The sequence below is a fragment of the Cynocephalus volans genome, chromosome 6 (assembly GCF_027409185.1).
Source record: "Cynocephalus volans isolate mCynVol1 chromosome 6, mCynVol1.pri, whole genome shotgun sequence".
Classification (NCBI taxonomy): domain Eukaryota; kingdom Metazoa; phylum Chordata; class Mammalia; order Dermoptera; family Cynocephalidae; genus Cynocephalus; species Cynocephalus volans.
This window is the reverse complement of record NC_084465.1, coordinates 32,245,264-32,258,414: the sequence shown is the minus strand read 5'-3', so window position 1 is coordinate 32,258,414 and position 13,151 is coordinate 32,245,264. Positions and strand designations below refer to the sequence as shown.

The window sequence follows — 13,151 nt, the reverse complement described above, 5'->3', positions numbered from 1 at the left end:
AGAAATAGATCAGTCATTCAGATTTCTGCTCCTTCCCAAGCCGAGAAACTCTCCCCACCAGGTTTTACCTGCTTTACTATAAATTTGAGCAGTTTCCTCTCCTCTCAAGGCCAAGGTTCCTAGCCTGCTCAGCCCTGAGAGGTAGTACCAGACCAGTTTTCCTGAAAGGACTTTGTGAGATTTGGCTCCATAAAGTCAATCTCAATTCCTTTTTTTTGTTGTTGGTGGTGGTAAAAAACACTTAAATTTAAATTTACCTTCTTAGCAAATTTCAAGTATGCAGTAGAATATTGTTTACTGTAGTCACATTGTTGTACATTAGATCTCTAGAATTAATTCACCCTGTTTAACTGAAACTCTGTACCCCTTGGCCAACATTTCCCTATACCCCCTCCCCGAGCCCCTGACAACCACCATTCTACCCTGTTTTTATGGGTTCAACTTTTTTAGATTCCACATACAAGTGGCATCTTGCAGTATTTGTCTCTCTGTGTCTGGCTTATTTCATCTAGCATAAGGGCCTCCACGTTCATCCATGTTGTCACAAATGGAAGGATTTTCTTTTTCTTTCAAGGCCAAATAATATTCTGTTGTAAATACATAGCACATTTTCTCCATTCATCCCCTAATGGAAACTTAGTTTGTTTCCATACCTTGCCTATTGCCAAAACATTAGAAATAACATAAACATATAAGAGTGCAGATATCTCTTTGAGATACTGATTTCAATTCCTTTGGATAAATACCCAGAAGTGGGATTGCTGGATCATTAAGTAGTACTATTTTTAAGTTTTTGAGGAAACTGCACACTGTTTTTGGTAACAGTTATACCCCCCCCACTCCCCAGCAAAAGGTATGTGAGGTGATGGATTTTTAAATTAGTTTGATTGTGGTGAATATTTCACAATATATATGTAGATCAAATAATCAAGTGGTATACCTTAAAGACATACAATTTTGTCGGGCCTTAAAAACTAACACCACCTTAAGTGACATTATAAGTGGCGCCATTATGGGCCCACAAGGGCGTATTAACGTGGCGGCCTAAGATGGCGCCAGGAGGAAGTAGGGTGGGGGTGTCTGTGGGAACCTTGCCTTAGCCCTTATTGGCCAAATACACACTTCTGCGCTCGTGTTTGCAATAGCTAGGCATTGAGACAGGATGCATGCTCTCTTGACCTTTAAGCTGATAAGATTATGTAAAAAACCTCCCTTCCCCATCTGCCTTTAAAAGCAAGTGCTTGTGTGGTGATAAGCGGAACTGCTCGACAGTGCTCGACAGAACCCCCGCCGTGTCTGAGTGTCCTTTGACCAGGCTGGGTTGGGGCCAGCGGTGTGCTCACCTCTCTTCACGGCTCTCTTCCCCCGTCTCCTTCCAAAGGGGACAGGAGAGAAAGAGGAATCCCGGGCCATTCGCTCACCCACCAAAAGGAACGAGGCTAAGGGTTGCTCGGGTTGGCCGGCGGCAGACCTGACACAATTTTTAATTATAAACTTGAAAAAATAGTAAATCTTAGTTCTTTAAAAGTGGCTGGTCTTAGTTGGTTAAATGAACATCTTTCTTAAATATGACATGTCATTAAATATTCTTCAAGTAGGGCAAGGCAGTGAGCTCAGTTTGTTAAGAGTGCGGCATTGTAACACCATCTCAAAGGTTCAGATCCCCGTACCAGCCAGCTGCCAATAAAATAAAATTAAATTAAATAAATAAAATAAAATAAAATGTAAATAAATATTCCTCAAATAAATGAATTTTAATAAGTGTATAAACTGTGTTAGTATTCCACTGCTTGTGTATACAATAGTGTCTCATACAAATTCCCTATTGTTGGATATTGCCATTGTTTCTAACATTTTGTCAATTTAAATACAGTTGAGATGAATAGTCTCACATACAAATCTTTTTCCATATTTCTGATTATTTCTACAAGATAGATTCCTAGACACAGAATTTCAAAGGATAGGGCTTTTTTAAAAATCATATTATCACACTAGGTTGTGATAAAGACACGTCTATCAATAAGGTACCTTCCTACGGGCCATTTGCTCTACTCTGCTATTCTGTAAGTTTACATTCCCCTTGAAATCCACAAACTTGAAACCTAAAGCTCCTTCTTATACTGTTGTGAGTGCTGTTTTCAAAAGCTGAAATCCATTTTCCTGCATTTCTGTCATGATTGAATTTGACTTGGAAATCAAATAGTAGAGAGTAAAAATTGCTACTTTGAAATATAAGCTAGAGATAAGCAAAACCAGTATAACTGATTCTATCATTAATGTATTTACATAGAAATTAAGCATTAATCAGTGGAGTATCAAAATTGGATGTGAATTTGGCAAAACCATATGCATGATCTAAAGGGGAAATATCTATTCTTTGGCTAATTTTAAGAGTAGTGTATATTTGGGGGTTTTTGTTGTTGTTGTTTTGTTTTGTTTTTTATTGGTTTTGAACAGTCGTGAGATACAAAGCTGATTGTCACCCCTTGTGCTGAAGATGTGAAGGCCAGATTCATACCGGCAGCATACCCATTACCACAAATTGCAATTATACCTCATGTCCCCCACCCAATTATCCCCAACCTCTCTCTCCCTTCCCCTTCTTCCCCCCACTCTCTTTGTAGCTCAAGGAATGTTCTCTCCCTCTGCAATTCCAACGCACCACTGTGGTCTTTCTTTCCTTCCTTCCTTCTTTCTCTCTTAGCTCCCACATGTGAGTGAGTACATGTGATATTTATCCCTCAGTGCTTTGCTTATTTCACTCAACGTAAGTTTCTCCAGGCTCATCCACATTGTTGCAAATGGGAGAATTTCATTCTTTTTTATGGCAGAGTCGTATGCCATAGTGTATATATACCACAGTTTCCTTATTCAATCATCCATCGATAGGTATTTAGGTTGGCCGAGACTAAAAGAGTAGTGTATATTTGATCACTCAAATATTCATTCATTCAGCAAATACTTACTGAATTGTCATCACATGCCAGATATCACACTTAGTGTCTAGAGATCAATATGTCCATTTTTCCTTTTCATATCCTTTTTCTAAAATGTTGAGTTGTATTTCTTTGAGGCAACATAAAAAAACAGCAGTTGTTTTCAAGACTAAGATTGTAGGGGTGTGTGTGTGTGTGATATTTATCAGTAGAACATATTGTGCTGTTAAAAAAAAGGTGCTGTTTAAACTATCTAGTTCTCTCCATCATCCATAGGATTTCTCTCTAGTAGAAAAGGCAAATACCATAAAGAGGGAATTGCTGTAACTTATTACTTGTAAGTGAGTAAGTGACTGGAGTGGAACCCAATTATGATGGAGTTAGACCTCTCTCTGAGAGCTCTTGGGGACTAGTTGAATTGTTGCTGAAATCAGCCTAATGAAGCCATTTATCTGACTTGTCACTTTGTGCTACAGGATTCTGAAAAAATAAAAGTATGTAGGCACTAAATAAATGCCAAAGATATTACAAAAACTTTTTATATTAATTTCACTGTATCTCTAAAATTATACATATAAATGGTCATAGTACAGAAAAATGAGAATTAGCATTGTTTTATATATAACAACTATATTTTCTTAACAATATGAAAAAATGAAAATGTCCCTTAACTTTTGCTCTTCCTCTGATAGGATAAATTCTGATGATTTCTCCGGGACCTCCAGTAAAGGAACTCATCACTCAAGAACCATAGCAGTTTCCAGGTAAAAGAAAAATTCCTTGGGGAATCACTATTCCTTGTGACACACTTTGGAAACCTGCAACTTATTCAGAACCCCGGTGTCTCTGTTTTGGCCGGTCTTGTGTAAAATTGTAAAACAAATCAAATTTTACTGTAATGCCCTTTTCTTATCCCCTGATATCACTATCACTTCCCCCTAGATCTCAGTCTCAGACCTCTGCCATCCTTCCAGCCTCAGGCCACCCCCAGTAACTATGCCAAGAGATCCTGTTTTTACACTGGGGGCCAGTATGGTGCTATTGTCAGTTTTAAAGGGATGCTGGATAGAAGAATAAGTCCTAAAGGACAGAATCTCTTACTGATGTTACAGAATGACATTGGTGTGACAGGTGCTGGGGGCAGTGTGGTATTTATGGACACAGAGCCTTTTCTTGCACCATGGAAGCAACTGTCCCACTCTATGTACTCTTAAGGCCAGCCTCGCTTTGGACCCTTGAAGAACATTCCAATTTTATAGTACACAAGACAGAGTGTGAGGGTAGGTGGGGTAAACAGACTTGGATATAACCAGGAATAAGTGATCTAAACAATTTATGGGGAACAAAGTTATATTCATCCTTGTTCAGGGGAAAGGAAAACCTTGGTTCTGTGCTGTGGGAGCTACCATGTTTCAAAAGAAGCTCTGAGGGGTGTCACAAATTTGCCAACCACCTTAACGGTAAGGAATGAGCACGGATCATGGATTGGAGGTAGTTTGGCAAAGAGGTACCATACACTCGTGTTCATTCCTGCCTCATACCTTGCAACGTCATGCCAGCCTCCTGACCACTTCAGTCAGGCACCAACTGGAATGTTGATCCTATTTTTTGGAAAGTAATCTTTAGACTCCAAGACAATAAGTACAGAATGAAAGCAAGCTTAGGACACCTCATACCACCGTAAGCAACACAAAGCCTTATTGCATAGAGCCAAAGAAAAAGATTCATGTGTCCCTGGAAGCTATTTTTTATTTTTGGAAGTTATTGTCATCAAGAGCTGGCTGTTAAGAGCAAGATCAAAGTGTTTTCTTTTAAAGGCAACAGTCTGGGATGTTTTCCTGTAAATTCTGAAACTTCTGAAAGACCTTAAAAGTGAAGATATTCCCTCTTCTGTCCAGATTCTTCTTATCAGGCTCTGTGACACTGGGTGTATCTTTTAACCTCTTGAAGCCTAAATTTTCACTAATGTAAAATGAATCTGTAATACCTATGACATAGAATTAGAGTGAGGATTTAGAGCAAGTTGGTATATGCAAAATGCTTTGCACGGTGTTTGAAACAAAGCAATCACTTGGTAATTTATGGTTATTATTTTTATCAACATTTTTATTATGACCAAACATATTCTAAAATTCACATGATCACTAAACTTATCCTTTTCCTACTATCTAAATTTAGGATTTAACTCATCCCATCTGTAAAGTAAACTAATAATTATAGATATCTGAATAATATATTTGACATTTAGCATTTAGAAATTCTTAATTTAGAGATTTTTTTTTCTTTACCAGGAGTGCAAGAAAAAGCTCCCGAAGTTTCATGAGTTCCCTAAAATTATATGCAAAATTTTGAAAGGCATGTGTCCCTTTGGAGAAAGAATCCATAGCTTTCATCAAATGTGTTCCTGACCCTAAGCAAGCTTAACTGGTGCTTTAAATGAAAAGGCTAATTGTATGATATGATTCCCCCAATTATTTTGTAAACCAGCTACGTATGGAAAATAAATGATCTCACTAATGGGTTTTTCCAGAATAAGATTGAGTGTTAAAATATTATCAAGAAAGAATCAATTAATTTTTCTAGGCAGGGAAGTGGGACACCCGTGAATAGGTCTTAAAAGGAGTCAAAGTATTATCTGGCCTTTCCTCATACTCCTGAGTGGTGCTTTATTGAAATAATTCCCAATAGACTGTTGCTGGCCCTCAGTAGGGACTGAGCCCTAGTCATTTTAAATCTGAGGCACAGATAAATAACTCTCCTCTGGCCTTTCTCATTGCATCTTGATATCTCTAAGTCCATTCCAAAAATGTGTTTTTGACTGTCTGTCCGACACCTTAGGGCACCTGCACACAGATCTTCACTTCATGCCAAGCTTCCAGTAAAAGGCTGGAGACAGCCTGTATTGTGTTGGAGTTGTTCTGCATAGTAAACAGTTTCCCCACCACTTTTACCCTACTGTCATTAGCAAGGCAAAACAGGTAAGAGCCTAGATAACGTTCTTCTTGGTGTTAGTTAAAAGAACATTTAAAAAAAAGAACAAAAAACTTTCCATAGACCAACTCAGAATTTTCACATACTGGAAGCCCACATTTTACACAGGATTAGATTGAAGCTGGTGATTTAAATAGGTGAAAGGCTTTGTATCCCATTACTAATCCCAGAATCATGCCAACCTTCTATCACCACAGGTTTAACTTTGTCATCTAATTGTGCTGTCTGAAGGTCTCAGTGCTTGGCCACTGACAATGAGTCAACAACTTTTTTCCAGTGACCACTGAGTGCAGCCACGGGCTATAGTTGGCTAGGAATGGGAATAGAGGGAAAAGACATAAAAGAGAAAGAAACTAAGGGTTTTTTTCCCCCTTCAGAAAACTAGTAGTCCAAATGAGAACACAAAACACAAATATGTGAAGAACTAGCAAAGCCAATACAGAATGACTGAGTGTAAATCTAAATGTTGGAAAAATATTATGTAAGAGGAGATATTCACAGATAAAGAAGGCTGCAGAGGAACTGAAGACTTCTAGCAAGGACTTCCATAGGAGGAGAGTCCCGAGCCCAGCTCGAGGCAGTGTGAGCCACGGGTGTGGAACAGCTGGAGAGCCTCGTGGATGAAGAAGAAGAAGATGTAAAAGCACAGAAATGGGAAAGATGAAGCCAAGCACAGAGTGAGCAATTGCAGTTGTTTAGTTGGAAGAAAGACTCCATAGCTGAGGGAAATGGCCAGTTCTAAGAACAAAACAGAGCCTGGATTATGTTTTAGCGTGCATTTGTTAACTCATGAATTCATTTATTCAATGCACTTTTAGAGGCCACAAAAAATTTGTCTAGGCACTAAGGATGCAGACTAATTCCCTACTCTTATTTGGTTGTATTTTAGGAGGTGGGGACAGACAATGAATCAATAAACAGTCAATAAAAAAATCAAATACCATTTGGATCTATTTGGTGGGTAGGATCCCTAGGACTCACACTGGCCTTGTGAGGAGACGACGATATCACTGCGGGAGTGAACACACTTGGTGGAACACTGTTGCTATCTCACGTGCAGTCACCAAACTGTATCACTTTTCTATCCCTTCTGTTCTGAAGTGATAGTAAGGCCCCTGGTACAGCACAATGAACAATAAAATCATAAGGATGCCACTGAGTTCATGTGCAGTCTGTCCACAGGTCAGGGACCTTGGCTACTAGAGTGTAGAACTGTCCTCAGAGTTCGAGATTACCTATAAACACTGTTTTGTTTTCCTCCCCTTGAACAGATGCACTACGATGTAAAATTTCACAGAGAGTACATTTTAGCCTAAAAAGTACCATGAATCAAAGACAGTTTTATATTGGTTGGTCAACCCAGCTGCAGAACTATTTTGACTTCTACATCTTCTAAATTTTCTCTCTAAATAAGATAAAGCAGTGGACTCAATAGTAATGAGAGATACTCACTCTTCTATTTGGCTATTTGGAAGAAATAAGCCAATGAGAAATAATGTACATTTTTGTGTATTAATTTCAAGGGAGATGGGCCAGTCAAGAGCAGTGGTTTGTAATGGATAAAACTGTGTAGGAGAAGGAATGAGGAATTTACAGGAGGGCTGGTCTCTGGTCTGCAGATGGAGTTAAGATGGTCCTTATCTCAACTGTTCAAAGGATATTCTCAGACCATGCAGACCTTACAACTTTCTCTGTAAGACAAGCCAAAAAACAAACAAAAAAATGGTACCAAACAGTAGCTGTTCTAAGTTCAAGAAGCATCATTAACCTCACAGCCATAGTAGCCCTATCCTTTCTTAAGAACAATCAAATCCTGAGGCCCTTTCACTCTGGTAAATGGCATATGTCTATCTTTGCTCATTTATTATCCAGAGCACTAAATAATTAGTCCTATTTTTGTTTAACGTTGTTAAAAAATGCTCAGGTGACTTCAGGAATGCCACAGGCCATAAGCACTTTGGTGCAAATGCAAAAGATGCTTCCTCCTTGGGGAAGACATAGTGCTCTGCCAGAGTGCACAGTTCAGTTAGAGGAGGTGTGGCTGGATTTCCTGAACCAGCAACAGCTGTGTAGTGCACATCCTGCACACCCATTCATGCCTATGATTCGGTTGACACAAATGGGTGGATTATGGAGAACTGAAATAATCATTAATAAATTATGTAAGTCAGCCCAGAAAACTCTGTTTTTGACTCTTTTCTTGAAATCAGGAGTTCATTTTAACTCCACTTACTGTTTGCCAGGTTGATTTACCTGCTGACAGTTCCCACAATTAAGACTTACTTAGTAGAGCTGGTCTTTATCATGCCTGTAGCAGTTCTAGCATCCCTAAGTGTATTAAGGATGCCCTTCTGCCAAGGTGTCTGAAAGGGTCCTTCCCTAGCCGGGAATACAAGTAGCACAAGTCCATAGGGATGGATTCCTGGAGAACCCAGGCAGCCGTGTGGATTATCACACCCAACAGAGTGAGTCAGTAAGTAAGCATTCTATGTGCTCAAGGCTGTTTTTGTCAAAATAACCTCCTATCTTACCTTAAAGCTTTGAAATTTTGAAACCTGTTTGCTTCATACTTGAGACCAGATAGTAGTTTCTCAGGAAGAAGAATTGTTGAAGTTCTCAGTTTCTTCCATTTAAAATTTCCTTAGTGTCTTCTTTGCCCCCGATCAAATTTTCCGATAGGGGAAAGGGGCAAGGCCAGGCCACTACATTTGTGAGGTTCCTGCTGTTCTCTCTATTTCAATTCAACTCAGCAAATGTTGGTTGAGAAGCTTCCCTGAGCCAAGCACCTTCTAGAGTTGCAGGAGATGCCGAGATGAGTGAGGCAGAGCCTTCATCTCAAACAACGTAGAGTCTGTTAGAAGAATTTGAACACAAATGCAGAAATAGCTGCAATTCAAGGCAGCCAACTTAAACCATTGCTGGTTTGTAAAGAATGCAAAAGGATTGCTGTTCTCTATTACTGCTACTGAATCACTCGTCCTCCTTGGGTTCAGTTTTAAGAAAAAAAGCTGTGTACAGCAGTGTCTGAGAAAACTCATGGGCCATAATTACTGTAAATCGATGCTCAGAAAAAGTGAATTCTTATAAGCTCAACTGCAGCCATTACTGAAAAGAAAGTCAAAAGAAAATGCAGACACCCACAGGGCAGGTAATTAAAAGCTGCAAAAGTTAGAACACTTTAAATTAATAAAATAACCTCATATATAATACAAATTGAAATGTTAACTGTATTTGATTTGTTAAATAGGGAAAAGTAAATGCAGTTTAATTTTTCATTTTGCATTTTTTATGTTAACTCTATATGCTCTTGTGTGTCATTTGTTAATAATAAGAAATTGCCTCTTTCAAAATTGCATCCAGGCATGGATACTGATGATGATCTCGATGAAGACCATCTTGCAAGTTATGATATTCAGCTCAGTATCGAAGAATCCATCGAAGCCAGCAAGACCATATTTTATCCCGATAGGTAGTACTTAAATAGACTATCCTCAACAAAATTTCTTTATGGCATTCATTTTGTTGTAAGATAAAATGAACACTCTTTTCTGCCTCCTTCTCTAGCAAAATTCTTACCCTTCTTTTCTGGCAGGAAATCTAATGGCTTTAAAGGGCCACTGTGCAGAAGTTTTATCAATCTGATCTTCCACTAATACCCACCTCATGTAGAAAACGAAAACAACCCAGATGGGAAATTCCTATTTGAATTTGGTTGTATAGGATTACCTATTTTTCCAAATTAACATGGAGTCAAGAAAGGATGAGTATTTTGAACAAATTTGCAAATACAGTTTATACAAACAATGTACAGACAGAGCTCTGTATATTCTACAGCCTGTTCTGCTACTGACTCAGATATCTCTATTTTTGCATCTTGAAAATATTAAGAATAATGCAAACCCACCTAGCCCATAAGTTCAATAAATGTAAAAAGAGTCGTAGGCTTTTATTATATATGACAAGGTAATATATAAATCACTACCTATTTAATTATCTGCTATCCAAATGACAGAAGTTAACAAATTATAGAATTTAAAACGGCAATAGCAAGCTTCTGTCTTGAACGACACACATATACTTCGATCAAAAATAAATTTTAGCTTACCTTTACATTCTATTACAGTATTTTGAATCTTGTAATCTGGAATTTAGTAGTGCTTTGAATAGATTCAGTGTTATAAAATTATTGCTTTTGAGCTTTTAAAAAATGAACATATTACATTTAAATTTCTAGTCTTTTTAACTTTTCTCTTATCTCCAACAGATTTTAGAATTTTAGAGTTCCCCAGAAGGCATTTGCAACCCTAGAATGCTAGCAAATGTTTCTGCTTAATAGAATTAATAAATCTGTTATGAAATTCCTTGTTTGCATTTAATCAATACACATGCCAGAGAATTGCCATGAGGGATTAAATCATGAGCTGCCGAGCCAGTGATTAGGAGTTTGTTCAATAAATGCTCTGCCTATTTTCATTTGTGGATCAGTTGATTAAAGACTCTAACATGCATTGTAGACCATAAGCTCCCAAGTAAGCGTCTAATTAGCAAATTATTAAGTTCAAAGCACAAACATTTATTGAGCATAGTTATCAAAGTTGAAAAAAGCCTTAGTGATCTTTCCATTTAAGTCTATCATTTTTCTGATAAAAAACCAACACCCAGAGAGGCTATTTGCCTTGCTCCCTCCCCGCTCCCTACCAGATCACAAAAGCAGGCTGTGACCTGAACCCAGATCTTCAGACTCTGTCCCCAGTTGTTTATTCCTTTTTCATGGCTTAGAGGTATCTCAGAGATAGCATCATAATCTTGTACTATGTCATTTTCACTAATGTTCTTAGGTCCAGCATGTCTCATATATATATGACTCCTAGACATTTACATTTTTAAAGCAGACAAAATCAATTGTGTACATTCCCTACATATCCTGATTATCAAAATTATGTACAAAAAACTCAAAATAAATTAGAAAAAAAATTTTTTTAAAATATGCCACTAGTATAAATATGGCTTTTCTTTCTCTGGTAGATTTGTACCGCTAAGTGATCAAAACAGAAAACTTGTCGAGGCCATAAAACAAGGTAAATGAGTGTATTGTCTACAGTAAGATGGATTGAAGTTTCTGCCTTGCAAAGATAGATATTTGTGATCAGTCCATATGTTTAATTTAGGTCACATTCTTGAGCTCCAGGAATATGTGAAATTTAAATATGCTTTGGATGAAGCTGATGAAAAAGGATGGTTTCCATTGCATGAAGCTGTTGTTCAACCCATTCAACAAATACTTGAGATTGTTCTGGATGGTAAGAGAACATAAAACCCCTTTGACCAAACCAGAGCAAGAATGCAGAAGTTATGAGTGTTTCTAATAAACATAATAAGCACAAAGGAAAAGCAGAATTAAAGATTCTTTGAAATTTGAAAAAGGCAGTACCCATGATTTAAACTCAGAGAAGAAAAATTACCACATTTTGTGATGTTCAGGGCTCACCTTTGCATCCCTTTATCTAAGAATGTGACATGGGTTGGTGGGAAAGTGTGGCTATCACCTAAAAGTAATAAAAGTTTGTTTATATCGTGAATTAATTGACTTAAGTATAAAGCTTTTTCTTTTGGAATTCCGTTTTTAATTTTTTATAATGAGCTATCTCCTGAGTTAGTTTCCAAAAGATTATTAAATGGTACAAGAAGTAATACTTACAGTCTTTGCCCTTATATTATATTAATTTTTTATAAAGTAAGAATTAACTAATATTGTGGTAAATCAACCCAGTGTTAAACACTACTAATAACTTTTATACACAGTGTTTTTCACATCTTGGCATCTTACAGAACACTTTGAGAGTGCCCTATCTCTCAACTTTCAATGTTGCTTGCTAATTCTATGTTCTGGGAGATAATAATAAATATCTGATAATTAGCTATCCAGTCAGCCAGCTAGAAAACTAGACAGCTAGACATACAAACATAGATAAGGTTAAGGTTGATATTTCTGTCCTATCACATTCGGACATAATGATACATTCATTCAAATACATTCTCATTCCCACATTTACAGACTCCATTTGACAAAAAACAATTTCAGATGCAATTTAAATAATAATACAAAGGATCAGAGAGTTGTTTTACAATGAATTAAGATACAGGAATTAGCAACCTGTTTTTTTTTTTTTAAAGAAAGAGCAGGTTGAAACACAGATGTTGGTTTTCTAGCTGTCGATTTAATTAGCAAGTCTGTGTACACCTGCTTATCTTCACCATCATTTGGTAAACTTTTATTGTATTTCCTTTTAGTCTTCCCCCTTTCATCAATTGATTTTTTTCAACGTGATGTATATAATTTTGAGTTATTCTGATCTATGTGATATTCTTTAAGTAAACATTCTTAACTTTTCAATACAATGCTTTTGCATCTCAGCATCCTATAAAACACTCTGGGAATTCAAGACTGGTGATGGAGAAACGCCCTTGACTTTGGCAGTGAAAGCTGGTCTAGTGGAGAATGTAAGAACTTTACTAGAAAAGGGAGTATGGCCCAACACCAAAAATGACAAAGGAGAGACGCCCCTCCTGATTGGTAAATGGCCTTTTTTCCTAGAACTTTTATAGTTTGAAACAAATGATAAAAATGTAATGAGTATTTATTGGAAACGACTATATATTGGCTAAAATTATGTGACCTCAGGTTGTTCCATTCCCTCTCTTTCCCTAACCCCCATTTCCTGCCCTGTGATTTTGTTTTCCTATCCCACAAAGAAGTCAAATGTGAAAGATGGCTTCATCCTTCAGCACCCAATTATAGAGTGCAACTAACCAGGAGGGACCTCATCTAGCTTCATGAGGGCAGAGGTGCCAGTTCTAAAGGGATATTCTCTAGGTAGGGTCCAGTTGTAAGGGGGGTGGTCTGTGCAATAAGTAGCCAGAAGAAAGAGTCAGAAAGGGGACTCCAAAGAGAGACATCAGGTCCACATCAGAATGATCAGGCCAAACTGGAAGGAAGTGGATCCAGCAGATTTTGAGCACACAGTTGCAGAGATTGGCACCTATGAGGGAGTTCACAGCTGTAACACAATGAAGCAAGGATGGTAAATGTGAAGGTGTTATTTATCAGCTTCTTCTCAGTCTTACATATCCTGCTATTTGTTGGCAGGTCTGTTTGTGGGAGTGGAGAGAGATGAGGTTAACTACAAATGACCAGAGATAACATTTCCTTTCTCTTAGGACCAC

General features: G+C 37.7%; 1 protein-coding gene across 7 annotated transcripts in view; it reads left to right on the top strand.

The window, feature by feature from the left end:
- Window positions 1-13,151, top strand: part of ASB15 (ankyrin repeat and SOCS box containing 15) — a 45,189-nt gene that overhangs the window by 16,179 nt on the left and 15,859 nt on the right. For all 7 annotated transcript variants that reach the window (XM_063100817.1, XM_063100816.1, XM_063100820.1 and 4 more), the window contains exons 2-6: window positions 3,629-3,700; window positions 9,288-9,396; window positions 10,953-11,005; window positions 11,096-11,227; window positions 12,343-12,501. In XM_063100817.1, the coding sequence (XP_062956887.1) occupies window positions 9,290-9,396; window positions 10,953-11,005; window positions 11,096-11,227; window positions 12,343-12,501 (451 nt within the window). In that variant the 5' untranslated portion in view covers window positions 3,629-3,700; window positions 9,288-9,289. The remainder of the gene's footprint in view (window positions 1-3,628; window positions 3,701-9,287; window positions 9,397-10,952; window positions 11,006-11,095; window positions 11,228-12,342; window positions 12,502-13,151) is intronic.